Source organism: Epinephelus moara, chromosome 7 (assembly GCF_006386435.1).
Source record: "Epinephelus moara isolate mb chromosome 7, YSFRI_EMoa_1.0, whole genome shotgun sequence".
Classification (NCBI taxonomy): Eukaryota; Metazoa; Chordata; class Actinopteri; order Perciformes; family Serranidae; genus Epinephelus; species Epinephelus moara.
The window spans coordinates 29,011,146-29,037,079 of NC_065512.1; the positions used below are offsets into that span (position 1 = coordinate 29,011,146).

Genomic DNA, 25,934 nt, shown 5'->3' on the forward strand with positions numbered 1-25,934 from the left:
ACATGAATTGTACTTTCACGTTTCAAGTCTATTTCCTTCTATTTTACGCAAGTAAAACCCATGATTGTGTTATAAGAGCTGCCAAAAATGCAGGTGACCCATAATACTCAACACTGCCTGCTCACCATCTGTGTAGGTAGACACTGACAGAGAACTGAAGCTGTTGTACTTGTCAAACTGATTAAACCAATCTAGTAAGATCAAGTTTAATTCCATACTTGAAATGCCTAGAGATGGAAATACCAACAGGATGAGAAACAGAGTATAGAAAAGGCCAACCTCTACAGTATCTGTGTGTGAAGTGGTATTTACTGTACAAGCAATATTGATTTAGGTGGTTTTCCCATAGGTTCCAATGCTTTCAGCTATACAGAGCATTTGAAGAGCCAGTGAAGTCTTAAATGTTCTGTGAAGTCATAGTCCTATCAAAGCCGAAGAGTGAGGTACTTCCCTACTCTGTCATGCTCACAGGACCCCACTGTCAGTCAGACACAGCCGCTCACCAAACAAGTGCCCCCACCCTGGTGTCTCGCACTGTGGGTGCCGAGAAAAGGTGTCAGATAATCTGACAGGCGAAATGAGACATCTTCATCAGATCATCAACACCCTCACAGACAGGCGCCAAAGTGTCCTGGGGGAACCCTTCTCCACTCCAAGCGTCAGCTATAGAGATGAAACCCGCATGCTCCTTTTATCAGTGTCTCTATCCAGAAATACGTCTCCTACTCATTTTCCCTGTGGACAGTATAGAAACCAACCAACTACAAAATGAATCACAAGCTTTTAACTGTTCTGAAAATGGATATGAAAAAAAATAAAATAAAAATAAAAAAATTAAATCGACATCACTGTCAAAACACCATTGATTTCCTGTTCCACTATTTTTCTTTCTAAAATAAGACATGTCTGACTTAGGGGTGGTGGATGCAGTCAAAGTTTTTATTGCCGATTGATTTAAGTTTGATTTAGCTTTTGGCTAACGATCCAGGCTTTAAAGGGATACTTTGTAGATCTCCAACCAGCTCTGTATCATTACAATGTTGGTTGTGTGTGTAAATGAATTATGTTATACATCCCTCCATCTTGCCAGCACCCGCATCTCCCTGCTCATTTGCCAACAAAAACTGCTGGATGACATGAAATGCGTCATCCAGAGATTTTCCCTGGTTCTTGTGCTGTTGGTCGAACTACGGATTGTACTTCCTTGGGTGCCATACTGTTTCCTGTGTTGTGTAAACTAAGGCTGAAAAAACTAAGATCAAACGTAAAATTAAGCTACTTAACTAAAAAATGAACTTACTGCGTCACTTTTAAAATGTTAACAGACATGGTTTTCTACCTCTTGACGACAATCAAAAGCCACAGCCCTTTGTCTTTGTTTTTTCTGGTCATGTAGCACCAAATTCAAAAGTATTTGCATCTTTCTACTGCATAGACAGCCCAGTTTTATGAAATGACCATCAGCACGGAAATATTCATTTAAATCCCCACTTTCGAGGTGTAAAAGTTGTAATTTCTACAATAACAGCCACCACAGTCATCAGCTGCAACATGCTAAAACTTACTGATATTGTACTTAACGTAGAACTTTGCAAGTAATTTCTCAGTACTACAGTTGCCAATTAATCTGAGAACATTTTGTTGAAACTCACTGATTGCTTTCCATGAGTCATTTTATCGGACAACTCATGGAAAGCCTAACTTACTTAATGCAAAATATTATCCCAGGTAATCACATTCCGTGCTGAGCCAGAGCCTGATGTTTGAGCTCTAATTAACCACAGCGAAAAACGTATAAATTAAGTAGGAGAACAGAAACAGAGCAGCTCTAAAATACATTCAAAACTACAGTGGTACAGTACAATGTTTTAGATAGCTGCCAAATTTGCTAAAAACTGTCACTAAATCCACACAGTAGTACATAAGACAGATAATCTGTGAAAAAATAAAAAAATGTTCCTCCTCTTCCTTGTAATTCTAATGCTAATTTGCTAGAATCTACTGGGGCTGAAGGAAAACAACCAATTAGAGCTGAGGAGTCTCTAATGCAGCTGTCAATCATGTCAATCACTGCTCGTAAACTGCAGCGGGAGGTGCTTTGTTCGTGCTCAACTGGTAGCCGGAGCAAACTTTCTCACTTTACAGCAAAACAGTACACTAAAATATGTTTCTGAAAATATTTGAGGTGAGAAATAAGTAATGCAATAACATAAACTTGATTCATATTTGATCTGCACTGCCTAGTTTGACCACAATACACGAACAGTGACTGACATCACTGACCGCTGCATTAGAGATTCCTCGGCTCTGATTGGTTGTTTTCACGTGTTGTGTGTATGTACAGTACTACTGTGTGGATATAGTGAAAGTTTCAGCAAATACAACATTTCTTTTTAATAAAGGTTACCAATTAAAGCTTTAACGGGTTTAAACAATATGTTAGAGTGATATAATAATACTGCGAGTAACTCATGTATGTGGTGGGAAGATAAATTTATGCTAACAGCAAAAGCATTACAAAGGGAGAATAAGCTCATTTTGAAATTTACATATCATGAACATATAGTCTGAACAAGGTATGTAATGGCATGGTAGAGTGATTTGAGGTCAGTGAAGTATCCACCACCACTTAGCAAAGGTGTGTGCATATTCCCCTTTCTAGCTTCCATTAATGGTAACATGCAGTGATTAAAGTGAGTTGTGGCTGATGAGAACTCCAATACCGACAGTACATAGAGTCGAGAGGTTAATACGGCTGTGAGAGGAGACTGTAGGATACCCCCTAGGTTGATTTACAGTAAATCACAGCCAACCATTTGTGATAATCAACAGCCAGATTCAAACATTGCCCGGAGCAGCTGTGAGGGGACCCAGGTATGATTGAAATAGCTTTTCCATGGGGTCCTCTATAGGGTGATTTTGTTCTCTGCCAATCAGAATGGCCAGTTTCCTTTGCCCATGTGATGGGGGCTGGGAAATAATGATGGACGGCGAACATCTCATTTAAACGGAACAATATTTTACAGAGGTTGTGCAGTATTTTCAGGTTTAATCACAAAACTCTGCAGTGAAAATTATTACTTGAGACTGAGGAGTACAATGACCTATGCACAGATTTTTTTTTTTTTTTGCTTTACCCAATAATGCTGAATGTCTTTATTTGAGATGATACATAATTTTCAGTGAAAAGGGGGCTTGTGTAGCTGAATCAGATGCTTCTCTGACCAAGGATAGCCGACATCAGAGGGTAAGTAGACTGGAGCATATTGACTGATTTGAAGCAGGCTACAAACATTCCAGCATTTATGCCTTTTTTAATACATAATTTCGTTTATCTATCATAATGTTACAACTTTATCCAAGGACATCACACAGCTTACATTTTTTTTCATCATTTCTGCAATTCAAAACATTGCATTAAGTATTCAATAAGGTATCACTGGTATTATCTTCCGATGCTCCCTGCAAAGGTACTGTTTCCTCCACACATTTAGCATTTGGCAAAATTACACTGTCTTTCATACAACAGCTATTTAAACACATACGTCCTCAATATATAGCTGACAGACTGTGTACAAGAGGCAGGGAAGAATAAGAGGACAAGATAGTAGTTTGATTATCTGTTGATGCCTCTTAAAATGCTCTGAGAGTACAGGAGATTTGGACAGGAACTTGGTTGGTGCTGATGTTTGCCTCATATTATTAGAAGTTTTACAGCTCTAGGCTTAAACCTTCTAAACTGCTCACAGCCGCATTGGGGCCGCCCAAATAATTTCAAACATGTTTGAAATTATTTGTGGAGTTATTGGAATTATTTGTCCTTCAGGCTAACATTAGCTAGCATACTACTGTTGACAGATATTGAAACTGAAATTTCACCTCCATTTCTTGCTGAAAAATAGACGACATGTATTGACAATTAACTATTTTCTCATCCATACTCCATACTAATTTAGCCTTCTGTTTTTGTTTTTTTTTCTCACTGCAAAGCATTATTTGCACCATGTCTCTGTTTTTTTTTTTAACATCTGCTTCACCCTAGGATCATTTGAGGTGGTGCATTCATGCTCCTCCTGGCATAATAATCTTATAATACTCTGTAGTGTGTGATGCACCATCATTTTCAAACCTTGTAGTGTGTGTGTGTCTGAGATAAGAGAGAACATCTGTGAAGTTTCTTTTCGTATGTGCATGATGCAACTCCATTTCAAAATTGGCTAGGGTTTTAAAACTCCTGTAGTTGTGGGCCTGGCTTTAGCAGTGTGTCAATCTAATAATGGTGAACACTTGTCCTCCTCAGATATGCAGATATTGCTCACCTGTTTTAGGATGGTGTAATTTGAGCCATCCACACTCAGCTTCCGGATCTCGTGGTGGTCAGCCATAATGAGAAAAGGCTCTTCAGCTAAAATGAGGAACATGCAACGTCAAAGGGCTGATGGGACTTACAGTAACAGACTGAAACTTTGCCAATTAAAAGATGAAAAATCACCTGACCTGACAGAGCCTTGCATGTATTGGGGTTGCGCTCCAAGGCTTCATAGCCATCCACACACATGCACTTAAAGGAGCCGTAAGTGTTGATGCAGCGCTGGCTACAGGGAAGGACGGTGGAGCATTCGTCAACATCCACACACGTCTTTCCATCATCCTTCAGGTAGAAACCAGGCCAGCATTTACACTGATGATATAAAAACACAAAAAATGGTAGAGATTTAATCATGAAGGTAAAACACATGCAAGACAAGACTGGCATTCTGACACCCCCACTTAGCTATTAAAAAGTTAATTATGAAACAGATCATTCAAGTTTTATGTTCTGACTGGTGTAGGCATGTCTGAAAGACCTTGAGTTCTTTTATTATACAATGCTTCATTGTTGCTATGTTATATAGGCAGTGTGCTTAAAGAGGATGTGCCTGTACAGTTATTTTAGATCAGTCAGTAACAGCGGACAATATATTTCAGACTCCATTACATTTTTCTCAAAATACTGAAGGTCAGGAATGAAAATGTTTCAAAAATCTAACATCAAACATATATGATGACATCAAAGCCGTGATATAGACATACTATGCTATGGCTCAAAAATTCCATTGCATTTCAGTGACCAGCCCCCCCCCCCCCCCCTTCAAAAAAAAAAAAAAAACTCAAAGTGCTTGTATCAGCTGCTATGGACCCACAGCAAATCCCTTTCTTATCCACAGTTATAACCTTGAGGGCCTTTCTGCTGATCTCCCTGTTCAGGCCACAAATGGATGAGCTAAGGGCCTGCATTGATGTGCTCTCTGTCCAGCTCTGCCCCTCATATGACAGGGAAGAGAGGTTTTTCTGTGCTTTCAGCCAGTTTTCTGATGCAGTGAGCACCGTCTTATGGAAGAGTAGGAGAGGGGAACCCAGGAACGGAGGAATAAACTGCAGCCGGCTGACAACAGTGACGGCCACCGGAGCACTCCAGCGGACGTGGCCTTGACCTGGATTCAACCCTAACATCACACGCCACCGTTGCCAGGCACTGCACAATTGCCCGGCACAGTGAGAGAGCACAGAGAGTTGTTGGCATTTCATTAGACTCTCCTTACAGCGATGATCAAGGTTATCCAAAAAATAAAGGAGAAACTAAATGTATGTATGCTCTCCTTTATCTGTTTAATTACATGCAAAGTTAAGCTTGATTCATTATCAGTCATTTATTATTAATGTCCACGCTATTAATAATATTACCTGCAGATTTCACCTGATACTAATGATACTGAAGCTTAGAACTGTGGGTCAGTTAAGTCTATGAATTAAAATGTCAGACTTTAGTGATTTAATAAATTGAATATTATGATGCCACACACAGTCACACTGTAGGAAGTAGCAAACATTACAGCTGTGACTCATATTTACAAATGAACACTGCAGTGCAGTGGGTTCACTGACATTTGGAGAGGTGACAAGTTCATTGACTATTTTTTTTTTCCATATTTTGCCATGTTTCCATCTGGTTTAAGCTTTTGCAGGATGAATTGGGCTTTAAGGACTAAGTGTAGCCAGCAAGTAATTCTGAGAAAGAATGGACTTTCAAGCTACTGAACCGTGACTAGTCCTCTGGTCACTTACCTTGTATCCCACAGGAAGATCTTGGCAGTCCTGTGTGCACCCACTGACTCTGCGATTCAAGCATTCGTTCACATCACAGTTCCTCTCATCCGATCGGTCTCCACAATCATCTCTCCCATCACAGAGGTTCCCCTCTGAGATGCAGCGACCATTGGAGCACATGAAGAAGGAGCCATTGCACAAGCTTCCTAAAAAGAGCAAGACATGACTGTCACTGGCACAATGCCCTGTAATTTCTCAACAAAGTTGGGGGATAGTTTTTGACCTGACAATGGATCTAGACAGATTAATTCCTTTCAAGGAAGCTCTCCTGGTTTTAGCGCCTTTTGTTTCCGCCATATGTCCCCGCCGATTTTCCTGGGCGAGTGGTGCTGCTGCTGACACTGATGAAGAGATTCCAGTAGCGAGCCAAACAGCAGTCTTACCTGCGGCCAGACATTTGAGGTTCAGAGGCAGTTCGTCAGAGTGGTCAGGACAGTCTGCATAGCCGTCACACTCCCATTGAGAGCTGAGAAGACAGCGGCCATCCCCGCAGCGAAATTCCTCTGATCCACAGGAACGATACACTAAAGAAAGAGAGATTGACACTTTTTCAGTGAGTTACACTTAAGCTCAGCAGTTACACAACTTCAGTTTAGGGTGTGACTTTGTCAGTATTAAGTGCAAATAGTGACAGATAAAGATTCTTATGGCCATTGTTCATACTGCAATAAACGAGCCTCATAGTGTGTATGAAGTCATTGCTGATGAACAAATCAAGCCATCTGGAGGTATGATCGTGTGCACAGCTGCTTTGGACTATATTTCAAGTACAGTATAAATGTTTCATCAGCTTAAGTCATCACAAATCACGGCTGTGACAGAGAATTCCCTCTAGTTGAGGGACCAAAAGTTGTACATGCCCAAATTAAACCTTGTCATCCATACTTTCACAAGTCACAAATCATAACATCAGATTAAATAACAACAGGGAGCTGACACTGGATGTTAATAATAATAATAATAATAATAATAATAATAGTAACAATAACAACAAAACACCTTATTAACATAAACCCAGACCAGTTCAGAGGAACATGGTCTAATCTATAATAAACCAACCAATAAATATCAAGACATATTATTAAGATATGATTTTATTTTATTTTCCTTTTTATTTTTAAAATATGTTCTTATTTATTACTTATATATTAATATATTGAACATGTTCCATCATTTCAAACTATGTTTTTCTAATTATTCAGCATAGAAAATTGGCTAATGTTCACGGAATGCAATAACAATATAACACACTGCCCTTATTTTTTTATTTATTTATTCTTTTCATTGTGCTTATATTTAGTATTTGTGGCCTGCCCAGTTGCCAGACAAACATGGTGTACATTTCTGAAAACCACAGATTTGTTACATTTGTATCATATTTTATTATATCAAAGTGACGTAGTATATGAGCTGACTTTGTCATCAAGAGGTGGAGGAGATGGTGGATGGCCTGACAGCTATGTGAAATGGCTGCCTAGTCGCAAACCAATATTCAAGACCAACAAACAACAGCAAAGGTTGTTTTTTGTTGTTAACCAATCACTATGTTTCCAGGCTCTTTTGGCCACCAAATGTGGGTGTTACAAGCAAAAACGTGATCTTTTCCTGACAATAACCAAGTGCTTTTTGTGCCTAAATATAAGCGCACATTAACCGCATAAAATTGAAACATTAAGAAACGTAAAGTACATTCTCTAGCACACTGTGGCCCCGCCTTTAAACTGAACTTAATTCTGAGTTTCAGTTCATACCTTTTAATACCTGTCTACTACCACAGAGAACCCTTTTATCAAAGAAAAATGTGCAAATGGTCAAATGATATAAGTACACCATTGCTGTTTTTTTGGCATAATCATTTGCCACTGGTGAATATCAAGAGCAAAAGAGCAAAGTAAATCAACTTGCCACATTCCACTGACTCGTCAGACCCGTCTCCACAGTCGTCGTCATGATCACAGACGAACCGCTGGGGGATGCATGCTTTGTTGCGGCAGCGAAACGAGCTGTCATCACATGTGTTGTTGGGTGCTAATGCATGAACATAAATGGTTTCAAAGGCTCATCAATAAATAAGCTTTTCTTTCTAAACAAGGCATGGCATGCAACATGTGTAACATAAACTTAAGTGAGCTTCATGCTACTCCTCTGGTCTCTGTGTTTTCAAATTTGTTCCTATTTTTTATGCTTGAATCAAGAAGAAATAACATTTGAATGGTCCAGGACCAATTTGTAGAATCCAGATTACACTACTAAGAGTGCAATTGTGCAAAAACTAATAAAACTTGCAAAGGGATTTACCCTTAGGTGTTGAGTGGGTTTCATGTTCTGTGGGCTATTGATTTGCACAATGAAATTCTACAAAGTGTAAACATGCACTGATTAATTCTGACTTTCTTTTATAAGTGCAGCGAGCCATTCAATGTGTTAAACTAGAGTTTACCACAGCCAGCTGCAGAAAGTTCATCACTCCCATCAGGGCAGTCCCTTTCACCATCACAGAGCCAGCGTTTCGGAACACAGGCATACGACCCAGGGCAGCTGAACAGCCCTGGAGCACATGTCACTGAGCCTGAGAGGAAAACAGGACCACATGTTCTATTTCAAAAGCCAAGGAATGCAAATGGTCAAATGAACCACTGAGGAGAATGAGTACAAACGACATTGAACAGAAGCAGATGCATTTTGTTTTGTTAGGATGGTACCTTCTGTTATCAGTGAACATTTACCAGCAATTCCAATTAATAAAATCACTTGTTCTGCCCTTATAGTTGATATCAGAATATATTACAACTCATACAATAAAGTTTTTGGTTCTGGTTTTAAACTGATACCCCTTTATGACCTAAACAAACTCTAATTTTCATTGTGCAGCAGTTCCCTTTATGCAAGCTAACAAATAATGACTGTGCTGTTGTAAGTAACAATTATTTACTTGAATTGTGTAAGTCAGCAATACTCTCCGATATCTAAGGGCTGCCCTTTAAGGAAAAAGAGAGCAGTAGAAAAAAATGGTTGCACTGAGAAATAAAGGTTAATACAGAAGTTCAATTAGGCATGTATAGCTAAAACGCATATCTTGTTTTTGACAAGAATTGTGCCTGGGAAACCTTTGGGCCATTTCATTAATATTTCCTTGACACTCCATTACAATCCAATTACACAACCAATGTTCACAGCAATTCTTGTCTCTTTATTGTGGTTGGATTCTTTTTTATTTTATTCTAGAATTCATTACACACACATCTCATTTGCCCATTGAAAAAGCTGTGCCTCTTGGGCCCCAGTGATGAAAAATTCTATTTGCCTCAGCGCCCACTTGAATCATCAGGAATGCCTGCGGCCTCATTTGTTGTCTCATTAAGATTGTTTCATTTCTGTCCATTCATTTCCAGCTCTGCTAGGGGAGCACGTGGAGCTGTCATGCATAACAGATCGGATGCGACCTTTTACACCAACATCAGATTTCTTATGACATCTGAAAGGGCACTAACCACAGATCTGCACGCTCTCGTCCAGGCCGTCCTCGCAGTCGTTCTCCCCATCACACAGCCATTGTTTGGCGATGCACTTGTTCTTTGAGCAGGCAAACTGGTTCCACAAGCATGACGAGTCTGCAGAGGGCAGTGGAAAAAGAATTTCAATGCCATAAATCAAACAAAGTGAGGAGGAAACAACAGAAGCGGCATGCCCTATAGAAGGGGCAGAGTGTTTTTAATCAAAATACAACAAGTGGGCTGGCTTCTATTTGCCCCATGGCTTGCTTGTTTTTCTCTGTTGTTTTTCTGCTTAGCAGCATGCATGGGTGTAGCTGCCACACAGAGGACTATAAATATATGTTTTTTCTTTTGTCTCACGTAAGAAGACATTTTGATGAATGCTCCAGGTTTCTGTGCAAGGAAGTAAAAATATCAACTGAACACAAATCAATTGTCTAGACTATATATCTTATCAATAACAACGGTTTATTTCTTCTTATTATGTTTGACGAGTAAATGTGCTGCTCGAGGTGACGAGAAACAGTTGGGTGTTAACTAAGAGAGCGCTCTGCTGATCACGGTGTAAAAGCTATTGTGTAAAATGTGGATATATTCATAATCTGTGCTGAGTTTGTGTCACTGAGCCACCCACTCTCCCTGGGGAGTCGTTCTGTGGTCTCTCTCTCAGATGTCAGGCTTGGCAAAGTCTGCCAGAGCTTTGATGAGATGTTGAGAGAAGGAAGGGGGGTGTGTGCTCCAGGTCATACCACAGCGCAAGGAATTATGGATCAGGAGGGAGGTGAGGTGGGGGGGCTGTCTCTCACACTGCGTTGCTTTCCTTCCTGTCAGACTTTGTACATCACACCAGCTTTACGTGCCTTGATACGATGATGTAAGATTAGGATAAGATAAACATGAAATGGCTAAATCTGGAAACCATGATTATCCAGACTTTCTGTATGTGATACTAAATTTGCACTTCAAATGCTGCTTCTACAGCTGCTTCAAGTGTCTAACAAAATAGCAGGTCTGCAGCACATTAAATGTATCAAAGAAAGTCTTTCATGTCTCATTTTCAATAGTGTTTCACACAGTAGAAAAGCGCATTATGCATTGTGAAGTGACAAATGACTATTTCGTCTAATCAGATGTGGAATTTGAAATTTCTGAAATGTAATGACATTTTCCTCAAACCACTTTCGCTTCGCAGTCAGATTATCAGTGGCTGGAGCTTTTTATATGGTAATTAACTCAGAGGAATGGGAATATTGTCTATTTGTCCTGAAAAAGCTATTCAGAACTTCTCAAAGAATCATGGCATAATTCATATCAGCTCTGATATAAGCACATTTGAAGCATGGGATGTTATCATTCCACACAGGCACAAATGACATTTTTCGATAAAGAAATGGAAATGGTGTTCATGTGTTATGCATCTCTCTAACAACATTCATGGCCAATTTACAAAATACATCAGCTAACTGGAAGAGCATTAAATATGAAAACTGGATTGCGCTGAATTGCCTTCCTCTATATGCTGCAACTGAAATGTGAACAAAGGTGCTGCTTAATTATACAGGAAGAGCAAACCAGACAAGTAAGAGATCTGCAACATCTGAGTCAAACACTCTCAAAGGAAAAGACAAGTAAGTTCTATGGTCTCATTTGATTTGTGTTTTTTCCTCCTGAAATCCGTCCCTGGTGTCATCAGTCCTAAACTGCTAGGACCTGGCTCATTTGGAGGCAAAATAAATGACACATAAACAAATAAAATTCCGCAGCCATGCCGCAGCTCTGTGAGTCTGTACTTACGCACAGGGGAGCTTTGAGCTAAATGCTAACATCAGCATGCTAACATGCTTGTTATGACTATGTTAACATGCCAATGTTTGGCAGGTATAATGTTTAACATGGTCACCATCTCAGTTATTCTGCTTGTTACTACTAAGTACAGCTGACATCTATGGTAATGTCATTAGTTACAAATGCATTTGGTCATAAACCAAAGTATTAGACAAATTTGACCTAATGATAACAACTTCAGCGATTAACAAGTTTTTACAGTCCATCCTGAGGGGCACATGAATGTGTGTACCAAATTTCACAGTGATCTATGCAATAGTTATTTTGAGATTTCACTGAAAAACCAACAGATGTCACACTCATGGTAGCACTAGAGAAAAAGTCAGAGAATCACCAATTTCAGTAGGATGCGTCGCCTAAATGTCTGTACAAAATTTTCCACAAATACGTCAAGGTCCATCATGTTGAGATATTTCACTGGATAAGTGCATACGAAATCATATTATTACATTATAAGGCTCAAAACACCTCTCTAGCATGTTACTACATGTTCCTAATTTATCTAATGTAATGATAGGCTACAGGTGCTAGTATCACAGTTGAAATTATTGGCCTGTTTTATTCATAGAGCTCATAGTAAACACAGCAATCACAGTTTAGGCAAGGGAAAGAAAAGGTTCCATTCCAAGAGAACAAGTGACATCTATGTTCATCTAACAAAAATGGGTTCAAATAAAAGTAGTCTGTCTTCGTAACGAAACCAGAAGATGCATAATTGACCTTTATAGTGATCCCAAAATCACTCGATGACATTGTTTTAGATGTCAGTGCCTATTATTATAAGTATGGCAGTATTCTTTACAGACAAGAAGAAGAGTAGCTAAATGCATAGATTGATATCTTTTGGTCACTGTGGTTACTTTCACAAAATTTTGTGGCAATCCATGCAACAGTTGCCAGCAACTTCACCAGAAACTACAAATAACCTCATGGTGCTGCTAGATATAAAGTCAGTGGATCATCAAAGTCATAAGGATTCATCCTCTGGAAAACATGAATGTGCAAAATACATAATAATACACTGAATAACAGTTCATATTTTTCAGTCTGGAATAAAGTGGTGGTCTGACTGACCGACAGACCAACATTGCCAACCATAGCACCACTGTTGGCAAAGATACTAAGAAAGAAAAACTGTTGAAGGGGAACGCAACAAATTCCTCATCATGTTTGTGTGGATGTGGGTGTCTGTGTTTGTGTGGTGTGGGATGTGTTAGCTTTCAATAATTGTAAAAGTTGCATCTCTCTTACCTTACAGAGAATTGCCTGCTCCAAGTCTGCACTCAGATGACAGCACTAACTGCCGACTGCTTCATGACTTCTTACACTCTAATAGGTAAACCATACAGTCTCGACGATACAATAGGCTGACAACTTAAATATAGGCAGCCAGTGTTTTGACACTGTGTGTGTGTGTGTGTGTGTGTGTGTGTGTGGACTAGTGCATCAGCTCTAATTATCTTGTGCATGTGTGTGACGGTGATGAAGCTTAACAGCCACTCTGACCACCTACATTAAAAGCACCCAGTCCGTTTTGCTTTGGTGCCAAAAGCAATGACACGTGAATGGGTGCGCGTGCGAGCTATTGGTTTTGAGGGCAAAATTATATTAATCCATACCATGACTTAATTATGGCCCTCCTATTTAATTGGAGAGATCTTGACTTTGTCGTGGTGAGTTCTGCATACATTAGCATGGATCAAAGCCTAGATAAGAATGCACTTGCTGCCTCTGGTGAGGGAAGTAGAGGAGTGGCCTTGTAATGTGTAATCCTTTCATATGTCGCCGCTTTCTACTGAAACCATATTTCCATCTTCACTGTAACCATTTCAGTGACTGATGGCTCATTAATTAATTGTTACACTGGAAGTGCTGTATATTATAATTCAAAGAGAGAGGGGGAAAAATGTGTGTCCTCAACAGCCTCACTCTAAATTCAGGGTTGGAATTAGACTTTCAAACAAGCAGCAACACCCACTTGAGAAATCTCAAACACACAATAAGGGGGTGCAAAACAAAGTGAATAAAAATTGCCTTATGGCATGATAAACAATCATCTCTTGTCTTTCTGTCTCCTCCTTATATACTGTATGCAATATTTGTTGCAGGCCTGGATCTATTCAAATGACAAAAGCATTACAACAAATAGCTTCTTGTTAATGGAAAATAAATATCCTTCCAACTGCCGACAGTGTTGTGTAGTGCAAACAAATACCTCATCTATTTCTACCCGTTAGAGAACAAAACATCATTTCAGTTTATTGTGTACGAGCTCTTCCATGAAGGGTAAGATTTGTTGGTTTACCACACTGGAATTCATCTGCTCCGTCTTCACAGTCTTTTTGGCCATCACACAGCCACACGCTGGAGATGCAGTTCCCACTTGGACAAGCAAAGTGGCCCTCTTCGCACTTCTGCCCATGGGAAACTGGCACGAACAACAAAACCAAGTCAGTCCTCTGGGCATTAGCAATGATTGAGGTCATTATCTTTTCCTAAGCTCTCTGAATCTCTTATTCCACTGTCATTATCATCTCCGAAAATGAGATCTGTCTTAAGTCTTTTCTAATTGAAGCTGGCTTCCTTAATCTGTCTCTGAATGCACACGCAAAATGTGCATGTTTGTGTTGGGTGCTCACCCTGGCAGTTGGTCTCGTCAGCGTAGTCTCCACAGTCATTGGCACCGTCGCAGATCCATGATGGGTGGATGCACAGTGAGGTGGAGTTGCAGCTGATGAAATCCTTTTCTTTCACCCCCAGCTTGTAAAAGTGAGAGCAGTCGGTGTGGTCTGAATACAAAACACAGCACCACAATGATTGTCTTGACACAGTGGATGTAATGGTGGAGGCAAGGGTAAGAAGGGCAGGATTCAATCTGATCCAAGCAGTTACTGGATCCATGTGATCTCATACAGGGTAAAGCTGTGTGTTTACATTTCCATTTTAACCTTAACGGCAATGCAAAACACAAGCTAAAGGACTTACTGCAGCTTTTCTCATCTGAGGCATCGGCACAGTCAATGACCTGGTTACACCAGGCTGAGCTGGGTACACAGCTCCCATCCTTGCACGGTGATTCTGATGAGCCGCACGTGACATCTGGGGGAGAGAATTAGCATTTCAAACAGATAACAGAAACACCACTCAGAGGCAGTTACAGGTACAGCTCACAACAATACTTAAAACCTCTTTCTGGGGGTGGGTTAAAATTAGCTCCAGGTTGCAAACTGGCTGACAGAAAAAAAGGTTTGTGATGAGTTGGAGTATCTGTGCAGGTGAAATGCCTGTGCTATGAAAGCTGCCAGAATGTCATGACCCTGTTTGTGCTGTGCAAGAGTAAATGACACATAATATGCAAGATGGGCATCTTAGTATTGTTGTTCATTTACCAGCTACTGCACAATGGCTCTGGTCATTCACCTCTCTGCATTGCATTATGAGCATATAACACATCATACTATAATCATATTTTCTAATGGCAATAAAGCTATTGTTGATGTCCCATTAAAAAGAAAATGCTGGAGATGACACACCACAGTGAGATAAATTTCTTCCTGAAATCCCAGACTGCTGAGTTAGAGGGTCCACATTAATTATGAGAAACCCAATGTCTCCTTGTGGGCTCAATCAGCTCAGTACAGTATTAGTCTGGTTTAATATTAGTCTATACACCTTGATATTTTCTCACTGTAGTCCAATTAAAAGCAGGGAAATGTGCACAACTGTACTTTTTATTTGAATATTTCATCAAGGTCAAAACAAAATCTGGCCCGACTGAAGAAACACAAAATATTGTCCAGGCAGCTTTTAAGGATAGACGTTTGGGAGCCTCTTTGAATTTCGGCACTCTTTATGATCTTGGGGCTCATTAGACAGTGAAGGCTTAGCACAGCATGTGGCCTAGCGTGGCGTATTAATATACGCATTAGTGTCGCCGGATCCTGCCCTCAGAGGCAGGACGGATTGAACGGGAGATCAAACGGCTGTGACTCACTGCTACAGAAAGCCTCATCAGAGTTATCCCCACAGTCATCGATCCTGTCACAGAAACGACTGTTGGCCACACACCGCTGGTTGTAGCAGGGCCTGTAACCCTTCCGACAGCTCCTGTTGTCTGAGCACAGTGAAATTCACAAACATGTTAGAAATGACCAAATGCTTGCCACTGTTAAGCACCAGAAATGTCACTGAGAGGCAGTAACCAGCAATTAATTATTTCCCCAACGGTTTTAAATCACACCAACATATTTTTCTGATACATTCTTATCTGAATATGCTGCAGACAAAGTTGCGGTTCTTACCACAGTATTGCATCTTCTCATCTGATTTATCTTTGCAGTGGGCTACGCCGTCACAGGTTAGCTGGTAGTCTATGCACTCGCCATTCCCGCACTCAAATTCAGTGTGGATGTTGCAGGAGGAGTTTTCTGCTGCAGAAGAGGACAATGAGGGTGATGAACTATGACTGTCAAAATTTCAACGCTCAGCTGTGCATATTGAGCAGGATTCAAACATACAGGTGAGTTCAGAGGCAACATTTCACTGCCTGCTGAAGTGAACAACTGAGTCTCTTCAGCAACCCAGTTTTGGGTCAACATTTGTAAATGTCATAACGGCATTCAATAACCCCATTACCCTTGAACTTCAACCAGAGGGGAATCTGGCTGTAAAATACGTGGCATATTCTGATATTTAGTCGTAGGCTTATTCTCATTTGATCTAGTAGACTGATTTATAATAATACATGTCAACATTGTACTTTTAGTGAATTCCAACAATAAATACCTTCACAGACCACTGACCAGTGATACTCTACTCATGGTCCATTTGATAGGGTGCTGGGTGGCCTGGTGACAGTTTTCTAACTCACAATGAAAATAAATTGATTCACACTTTTTTTTGTACTTTGTCTGTAAATAAGGTGCCAGAGTGCTTAAAAAGAGAGCTTGTTTATCCAAAAAAAAAAAAAAAAAAAATGCCAAGGAGGGATACCCCAGATCTCCAGACAGAGGTCCAGACTGATTTTTCATAAATTAATTATTAACATTTCTTTATTAATTGGCCCCTAGCCTTCTGTCATTTTGCAAATGGGGCCCCCAGGCAGAGCAAGCTGAGTGTTCCTGCCTCAGACCAATCTCTGTCTCTGCTCTGCTGCTCACAGCCTCACAATCTAAAAATACAAAACTTCTTGTTGCTCTAATAATGAGCAGAATCGGGACTGTGGTAGAAAAAGCCTGTCGTCCTCTACCATGACATCCAGGCTACCATCCAGCTCTTGTGAGCCACTTGCCATGTTTAGTCTGGCCAAGCCTCCCTCGTTTGAAGAGCTCCTCCCACCTTATGGTCTATCCTCACATTGCATTTCAAATTCAACCAGCAATCTGTCAAATTAGGAAGCGAGACACCATCAAAATGCTTTTGTCATGTGACTTTAAGCAGGTAGCTCTGACACCTTGTGCTTTCAACTTTGTTTTCGGCTATCTGCTGGCATGAACTTAAAGTCACACGACATGATAGCTTTATTTTTCCTCAGCAGTATTGACCATGGCTATTGGAATCATTACAAACTTACTGCTCAGTCACAGAGGAAGAGACAGCAGCTGTTCATGCTTCCCTGTTTGTGTGTGGTTATGCTCAAAGGAATCAATTCAAAGATATCAAAGGTTCATGTAAACAGCACAAATAAGAGCTTAACCTAAGTGTAGACAGAAGCCAGGTGACACTATGCATATAAATGTGTCCATAAAAAGTGTCATTAAAATCAATATCTGGTACTGAGAATGTTTGAAGATGTAGCATTGTGGCTTAATTAAATCTGAAGCTCCTCGTTACTTACACACACATCTGTTGTCGTCTAACAGCACACGTTCTCCACGGCAAGTGCAGTTGACCCTCCCATACGGGGTCAGGAGGCAAAGGTCACCGCATCCTCCGTTCATGTGTCGGCATGGGGACAGCTCACCTTTAATATAAAGCAAAGAGATCTGATTAAGCGGTCAGAAGCAGTCAGAGGTAAAATCTTCCCTGGGACATACTCTTTTCATCAGTTTAAGATGTTCAGTACACTCATGGACTTATAATGTAAGCCCCTCGTATACTGTATTATTAACTAATATTCCAGATGAATCTTAAAAATCCTGTGGGACGTTGGCAGAGAATTTGGATTCTCTGCGCTTACTGTAGGAAGGATGTGTTTCCTAAATGGCTGGTAAATCTAGAAAGGAGCTCTAAGCACCTGACAGCAAACCTGTTCATTACTGTAAATGGGCGAGATAGCAGATTAGGTTTTCTCCTTTAAAATTCAATTACAGTTGCGATCGAAACACCTTAATGTGATGCGCTATGGCACGAGATATTTAATAATATAAACACAAACAGGGATAAGAAATGCAATACTAAGCTAAAAGCAGGTAGGAATGCACCAATTGTGACATTCTGGGCTGCAACCGCTGTTAAAAGTAACAGCAGGTATGAGTGATTTTTTTTTTTTTTGGTCTTTGTTGTCATTTATTCACCCTTTTATACCAAGTAAATGAAAACTATATTTATTCCAGTTTCCACTAAAAACTACAACTACATTACATTTAAACACATCTACGTAAATAATGTTATACTTTACCTGTGCGGAATAGTAATTTTTCTACTGAATAGAGCTTGAACGCATCATAATGTAACTCAATGCGACCTTTGTTAGCTGTTAGTTGTCCACCAACTGTTAACGGCTAACAGCTAATAACTAGCTCTCCTCCTTCAGATTTCAACACAGATCTGTTGTTCACAACGTAGCATCATCAGGGAAACAATAGGTTGTGTCTGCTGATGCGCGGATGGTGAGTTTACTGCCTCATTTTCCCAGGGAAGATCTCTGTTCTTCCCAAACATGTTTTTTTATTGTCCACGGGGCGCTGTCTTGAGCCCTGCTTTTTAACCTGGGTGAAACTGATAACAAAACACAAAAACATCGGCCTCTATCATTGGTGAATGTCATTTTATTTATAGATCGGCCGACAGCAGTCAAAAAGGCAAATATCGGCCAATAAATTGGTGCATCCTTAAAAACAGGCAGAGGAGTTCTTTTTATTCAAAACACATTTCTAGAAAAGATGCTTTTTGTTTGTTTGTTTGTTTGTATTTTATCTTTGGAAGATGCTGCATTTACATTTGGTTTTCATTGAAAGGCTCAGTATGGTCAACATACATAAAAAGAGGCTGCTCTATTGTTAAATGCTACCCCTATCCTCACTGACGGGTAGTAAATGTTTTACAGTGCTGCATATTTTTTTTCTCTCTGCCTGGGGTGCTATGTGAAGAAGCTGTGTGTAGCTCTGTGGGAATCATGTATTGCACTAAACCATATGCCCAAACTGCAGACATGACCCCTGAAAGAAAATGAAAGTGCTTGTCCAGTTCTGAGAAAAAAAAAGTAGAAAAGTAGCTCAGCAACAAGAGATGTAGTACTAAGTGCAAGTGTTCAGAGACACGCGTGTCCACTGGAAAACCTTTGTGATTAGCTGCCCTCCAGCCATGAATATTTTATTCATGAGAGAAGAGAAGCTGCTTCTCTGTTCTGCAGCACAGGTAAACCATTTGTATGATTATCTAAATTCAGGATATTCATGGCAAGGAAAATGCAATAAGAGGTTAACAATGTAAAGCCCGAAAAGGATAAACTGATTATCAGATCAACCATGGATGGTCACTGCACATTATGCTGCAGACTTGCAGCTGTGCCCACGCAGGTCAAAGGATGTGATTATTTCCCATGACGAGATAAACGAACAACAGCGTGGCTCTCGGCATCAGAGTCCAACCAGTGCGACTTGCTTAAGCCCACTTCCCTTTGTCCTACTTGGAAATAAAACTTTATACGACACTTAAGAGACTCCCTTTACAACACAGGCTACTTTTTTATTAATTACCTCTGAAACTTAAGTTTCTAGCCATTCTAAATAAGACCACATTCATTTATCACACCCACTGTTTCTGTAAGCCTTTTTTTAAAATATTTTGCTTTTACTCAGTGGAGCTTGGATGATATACCAGTCAGCCGATATTATCTGCCAATATTAGTATAGAATTATTACTTTTATATTGAATATATTTTATTTATAACTTTATAGCTATTAATTATGATTTCATGAAGGTTACCTTCAGTTTACTGCTTTTTTATTTATTTATTGATCTATTTTTGTATCTTCACCTGTATATAAAGATTGTACTGTATGAGTATATTCTGCCTCAATGCATACCCTTGAAATCCTTGGCAAAAGAAGTTTGTCAAGGTTATGCCCTGGTCAGAAACTAAGTATTAGCTGATATTTTGCTTTCAGATGTCTTTATTTGAATTCATTTCCATCTGTAGTACCTGGTCAGAGGCCCAGTGATGAGCAGGTTGATGAAGTAAAAGGTAAAGCGAGTTATGGTAAATTAAAACTTTACATTTTGAAAAAACCTTGATAGAAGTTTTGGCCTCAAATAGAGAGAAGAATCGGTCTGACTTTATTACTTCCCCACCGAGACAGAGCAGGGTATTTCTTCTAGAGCTCCAGCCTCGAAGGTTTTCTCAAAGCCCCAAATCTGTGCTGTTCTCAAAAGAATATAATCAAGTAAATGCTCTTATGTTGGCCTAAAATTCAATAAAAATATTGAAGACCACATTTACTTTGTATTGTTCGGTATCCTTGTTTTGAAGTTATAGCAGCCCAGATTATTATGGCATGGATTTGTCAGCTAAATATTTATTCTGCGAACTCTACTCCAGCATAGTACTGCAAAAATAGCTTTCAAGAATGGTAATGCTGTTTACACCAAAGTCCTACACTACTTAAAAAAATAGTAACATCAGAGCGTGTTTTCCTGTTTTTAGGTGGTATTAGTGAAAATGAGTCATCCTCAACATCAGTTGCGCTCTGGTTTCAGAATGATGAAGACAGTTGGAAACAATTAGATACAAAATAGGATGTAGGCTTGACAGGATGATTTTTTTTCTTGGCAACTACCATGTTTTTCCTCAATTGATGTACTGATTTTTAAGCATTCTGCTATCTCAAATGGCTTGAAAAATAGTGCATATAGCTGCTGTACATGGGAAAAAAATGTACCTGGGGACAAGCCCCTGGACCCCTCTTGGTTTAAGCTGAGCCCCGAATGTTCACAACATCTGGTTCCACCCCTGCTTCCCAAAAAAGGTCAAGCCAGTGGGGGAGGAAACAGTATTCATGCCTCAAAAACAAACTAAAACAGACAAGTGCATGCAAACTGTAGCAGTGGCACAGATAAGCACAGCTCCCTCTAATATTCTCATTCTGCTGTTGACAAAAGTACATACAGCAACATATTTATTTTGGTCTTTTGTCCTAAACCACACTAACATAATAAATATGCACATTTGTTAACTCCTGCCCATGAGCACACATCATCACACAGGCACCTGCACACACATAATACACAAATATTTGCAGACACAACACTGCATCCAACGGCCATTAAATCAAGCTCATCTCCAGGTGTTTAAATACTCACAGTTGTTTGTGTCCCTGGCCACAGCTATAATTCCCATTGGTTGATGAGGTATGTCTGCTCGAAGTACCTTGGTATCACCGCCTGTGTACTTGTTTGATCGCAGCACAGACCTGCGGGCCCAGTCTGACCAGTAAATGAAATCTGCGTAGATAGCGAGCCCGTAGAAGTTTCCTGCTCCTTTAATTATGACCTAAAAATTGTAAAGCAAAGCACTTGTGTTAGGACTGATTTCCATCACGCTTTTCAGATTTAAGGCTTGTGCTGTCAATGCCACTCTATTACTCGCACCTTTACAGTGTATGTGAATGATTCTATATGCCAGAATTGATGATACAGCAATAACAGCGGGATTCATATATTTCATGCTGTCAATATTTGCACTTCCATCTACAAACCAATAACTCTTTTCAAGATTTGGCTGGAAAAAGCATCAACAGAATTTTGAGCGCAACCCTTGGAAAAGATGTGGAGGATAATGTTTCGACTCATTAATCAACACATCACCCCCGTCGCCCACATGACTGCTTAACCCAGATGTTGGGGGAGTAAATGACAGTGTCATTGGCAGGGAGGCAGGAATCCATCAGATGCCTCCTTGTGGGACTCTCCAGGCATGTGGGGGGGGATCAGGGCCTCCAGCAGCTCTGTAGTCTCAGCCATTAGTGGGACAGGCTTGTAAGCAGCATCACATTAGCCCTGTGCCATACTGGGATTAATAGGACAGGTGTTGATTAAAGGAGCCCAGCGTGTGGAAGCAACAACTGGCCATCAGGCGAGTGAGCGACAGAGGCAGAGAGACAAAGAGAGGGAAGTATAGAACACCAGATGGGATCGGATGGAACATATTGATGGGAAATTAGATTTGGGAGACATTAAGTTTACCGCCAGCAACATATTACATTCATGCCAAAACCTGTGTTTTGGATAAATGTGAACATATTTCATACGTTCTTCTCACTTTCAGTATTCAGCAATGTTATAATAAGGTACTTCAGTTGCTAAGTCGACACACTCTTCACATGGAAACATAAACATGCCCAGAGACACTGCCGACATTGAACCCAAATGACACTAACTATTCCCAGACAGCTCTCAAATTATATTCCCTCTATTCATGGTTAAAAAGGGCATCTTTTCCCTGCTAAACATGCTGACATCTTCCCTTATCATGCACTCTGCTGCCCTTTGTGAAGCACTGCCTTCATTAACAACATGGGTCTCCACTCTCAAAATGGCACGGGGGAGTGAGCCATGCCACAGCTCTTGTTCGTCTCTGCCGCCAACCACACTGTCAGCATGTAATGGCGCTGCTGCTGCAGAGAAGAGGGGAAGCTGGGCGCTTGAGGACACTCCATTGCCATTGAAGTCTACAATGGTGTCCTATAATATTGTATCTATTCTAAGGCCTGATCCATTTTTTTTTTTTTATTCTTCATGAAATTTTGCATCCTTTTGCAATTTTGCAAAATCAGAACACACTGAAGTGACAAAAAGCCTTCAGTTTACATCTCTGCAGAAAGCTTCTTGTATATAATGGATGGGTTGTCTTAGGATTTTCACAACCGCAGTTTGGGTAAGTGCTAAGGTTGACAATCAGCTACCTCTCTTTAATTTACACATTTTAATTGGAATGGTGAATCTGCACCCAGAGCGGTCTCACTGCAAAGTCTTCATTAGCAGGACTGCACTGCAGCAAGGGCAGGTGTGGGACCCAAAGGTGAAGACATTCTGAGCCTTCTGACCCAGCTTAGCAAACATATGGGTAACTAATTGAGATGGGCCAATGTGCTGAACCACTGAGGTCGTGTCAAGCAAAAACTGAAATCCGTAGCAAAAAAATGGGCCATCTTGTACTGTGATCTCTTATATATTCAGCTGGGATTTTATACATTATACATCAACTTTTCATGGACAAAATGAGAACTCCCCTAGCTGAGATTCTTTACTTTACCAGGGAATGACTTCTGTGATTAAGGAAACCATCTGTACCCTCAGAACTGAAATATCAGAAAGAACATCAAGAGGCATTTCAGATCCTATCCGCTGTATAGAGGATCATGTTTCAGGAGCTCAATAGGGATGGGAGATTAAATGGAGGAAAAAAATGTATTTCATTTCAGGAGAAAAGGGCAGATCAATCCGACATCCTTGTTTCTCTTATGTTTTGTAATGAAACGTCTCCATCACTGACAGAAACTTGTGGAAAGTATACTCTAAATAGTGAGTCGGTTTTCAATGAGACATCCTTTTGATTTCTGGGAATTTCAAGGGGTATGATACAAAAATGTGGCACTTTAATTAAAATCTTGATACCTTGTGTAATGACAGCAATTAAAGAGGGTTATAAAAAACTAAAATCTAATAATTTTACAGAGGGATAAAAGTGCTTGAAATTAGGCAACCACAATTAATATCCTTTACTTGGTTGGTGGGGATTATTTTTATACTCACATATCTGCTGGAACCATCGTAGTCACATCTCTCAATTTTGCCAAGGCTTCCATCTGAAAAGTAGAGCTTCTCTGCTTTGTGGTCAATAGTTAGTCCATTGGGTGTCAGGATGTCAGAACTGATGATAATCCTCATGTTCTTGCCTGCTAAAGTGGATCTCATGATGCTGGGTCGCTGCTCATTCCAGTTGGTCCAAAACATCAGGCTAAGATGGGAGGAAAGCCAAACCAAACATTTCATTACTACGGACTAGTATGGAAAACACACAAGAAAAAAAATATGGACCTTGTCACAAAATAACGAGAAAAAAAAATTGGAACTATATGAATTTAAACCCATAAAGCATTGGTTTTGGTTTAACTGCACCTGCAGAAAGAGAGTGACTTCCACCAAGAGCAGGACTGGGCTTTCTGCCTGAACAGTCCCAATGACTTGAGATGCCAGCTGCAGTGTTGACATACTAATATTAATGCCATCCACACTTTATAACATTAATATTTCCAAGTGTTTCATACCAAGTAGGAAAAAAGCAGATTAAATATGATAACACCATCATTGCCCACTGTCTTATGCTGTAGCCTAGGTTACCAACGATTGCTAATTAGGCTTACCTTTTCTCATACTCATGAGATCTTTTTTTCATAGTTATGCAATCCTGATCTTGTAATCATGAGATCTTTTTGTACTCAGGAAAAATAACATGTCTATTTTTTTCTTTTGTGAATGCAATGAGTTTCTGTAGACTAGTATTCTTCTTCGTACTTCAGCAATAGCATCTTAATGTGTAGATTTCAGAAACTTCCTCCCTCTCCCAAAGGAGCACTACTTTACTGTAGCACTTCTACAAATTCACACCACATGAGCAAGAACTATAAAACAAATATGCGTAGATATGTGCTGTCTGAAATGGAATAAAGGAGCAGGAGTGATGGCTTTTTTATAAGACCTGCTGTACCAACGTGTCAACCAGGGAACTCACTGCCATGCCCGGCATAACAAACCCTAATGAACGGGAAATGTTTCTTCTCCGAATTAAATTGCTGGAGGTTTATGCAGTGTCAGTCAGTTATCAACATGTTGCCAAGACCTCCATGGCCTGTCACCGGCTTCCCATTTTTGCCTCGAAGGAGCTCATCACCGATAAAGTGTAGCTACATTTCAATTTAAAAGAATGGATTAGCATCACACATTGTGAGATAGAGGTCATTTATTCATATTCTCCTGTGTGAGGACTTCTAAGAATATGAAAAACATAGATAATAGTAACGGAGTAAATAAATGAAAGATTTATATCTTAGTTTATATGGGTTTGCAAGATGGATGGTGCACATTTTAAATCCACAGTTATATGCAGATAAACCACTGGAGAAAAAAAGGTGGTTATGTTTCTAATTATATAAAAAAAAACACCTTTCTCAGCTCCTGGGCTCTCACTTCGTATTATGATGAAGTCATGGAAGTCCACTCTAGTGTGATAATAAGGATTCCGGTCAGAAGTCACAACCAGGGACTGCTAATTAATCACTTGCGTTTGAATGCTAATTATCAGACAGTGCTTCTGGAGCGGGGTGGATATGGTGCCAAATTGCCAACCAAGGATACAGTCTGAGGTCAAGAAATTAATTTAGTTAGTACAACAGGAGGAGCAAGATACTCACTCATTTTAGACTGCTCACAGTCACTTTTTTATATTCATGAATATGCAAGTGTTAAAGCTGAACTAGATGTGACAGGAATACTGAGGTGTTGTTTTTTACAACAACAGTAAACACCTTTTCCGAAAGATTTTTTTGTTTATTTTTTTTAAACTGGCACAAATGAAACTGTTAAAACAGGTACTCAAAAAGCTATGAGTGCAACTCAGAATAAATCAGAACACTTACACCTTTTGTGTAAAAAATCTAACCAAAACACAATCTGCATCTCAGACTATAGCTTCACATAGCATAATGCAAAAGTAAACTCAAAACACATCTCTTCCCGTCAGCATTTTAACCTTTCTTGCCCTACACAACAGTTATCCACCTTATACTCATTGCATGTGCTCATGATTACGTATATGATCTCCATGTTGCACATTTCTCTTTTTGTAATGCTTTGCATGTAGTTTATGTCACTTATACGTACATACATTTTTGTGTGTTTTGCTTATGTTGCGCATTTCTGTTTTTGTTTGACACATGCTTTGTGATGATGGGCTCTAATTAACTTCGACCTGACTTGACATTAGGGATGCCACTATGAGAAAATTTTCTCACTGGTTAATAAACACCAGCGTTACAGATCACAAAGGACGTTTTACAAGAAAAGATAATTCTTGATAATGCTCAAGATCTGTAGAGTGTTCTATCGACTTCCTGCTGATGCAAACTGATCCCAACACTTCCTACTACCGCAGCTTCACAATAAAAGCATTCATCTGCTGAATCATGAGTTGACTTTTATCATGAAATACAACATGTTTGTCAGTGAGAT

General features: G+C 39.9%; 1 protein-coding gene across 1 annotated transcript in view; it reads right to left on the minus strand.

Annotated features, from left to right (window-relative positions):
* lrp1bb (low density lipoprotein receptor-related protein 1Bb) overlaps positions 1-25,934 on the minus strand; it is a 329,117-nt gene that overhangs the window by 59,358 nt on the left and 243,825 nt on the right. Inside the window, exons 42-56 of the mRNA XM_050048038.1 lie at positions 23,460-23,664; positions 21,009-21,198; positions 17,323-17,448; positions 15,788-15,916; positions 15,481-15,600; positions 14,472-14,585; positions 14,126-14,275; positions 13,792-13,914; positions 9,639-9,758; positions 8,588-8,716; positions 8,053-8,175; positions 6,531-6,671; positions 6,106-6,293; positions 4,498-4,681; positions 4,320-4,405 (exon numbers count right to left, since the gene is read on the minus strand). Of these exons, the coding sequence (XP_049903995.1) occupies positions 4,320-4,405; positions 4,498-4,681; positions 6,106-6,293; positions 6,531-6,671; positions 8,053-8,175; positions 8,588-8,716; positions 9,639-9,758; positions 13,792-13,914; positions 14,126-14,275; positions 14,472-14,585; positions 15,481-15,600; positions 15,788-15,916; positions 17,323-17,448; positions 21,009-21,198; positions 23,460-23,664 (2,128 nt within the window). The remainder of the gene's footprint in view (positions 1-4,319; positions 4,406-4,497; positions 4,682-6,105; positions 6,294-6,530; positions 6,672-8,052; positions 8,176-8,587; positions 8,717-9,638; positions 9,759-13,791; positions 13,915-14,125; positions 14,276-14,471; positions 14,586-15,480; positions 15,601-15,787; positions 15,917-17,322; positions 17,449-21,008; positions 21,199-23,459; positions 23,665-25,934) is intronic.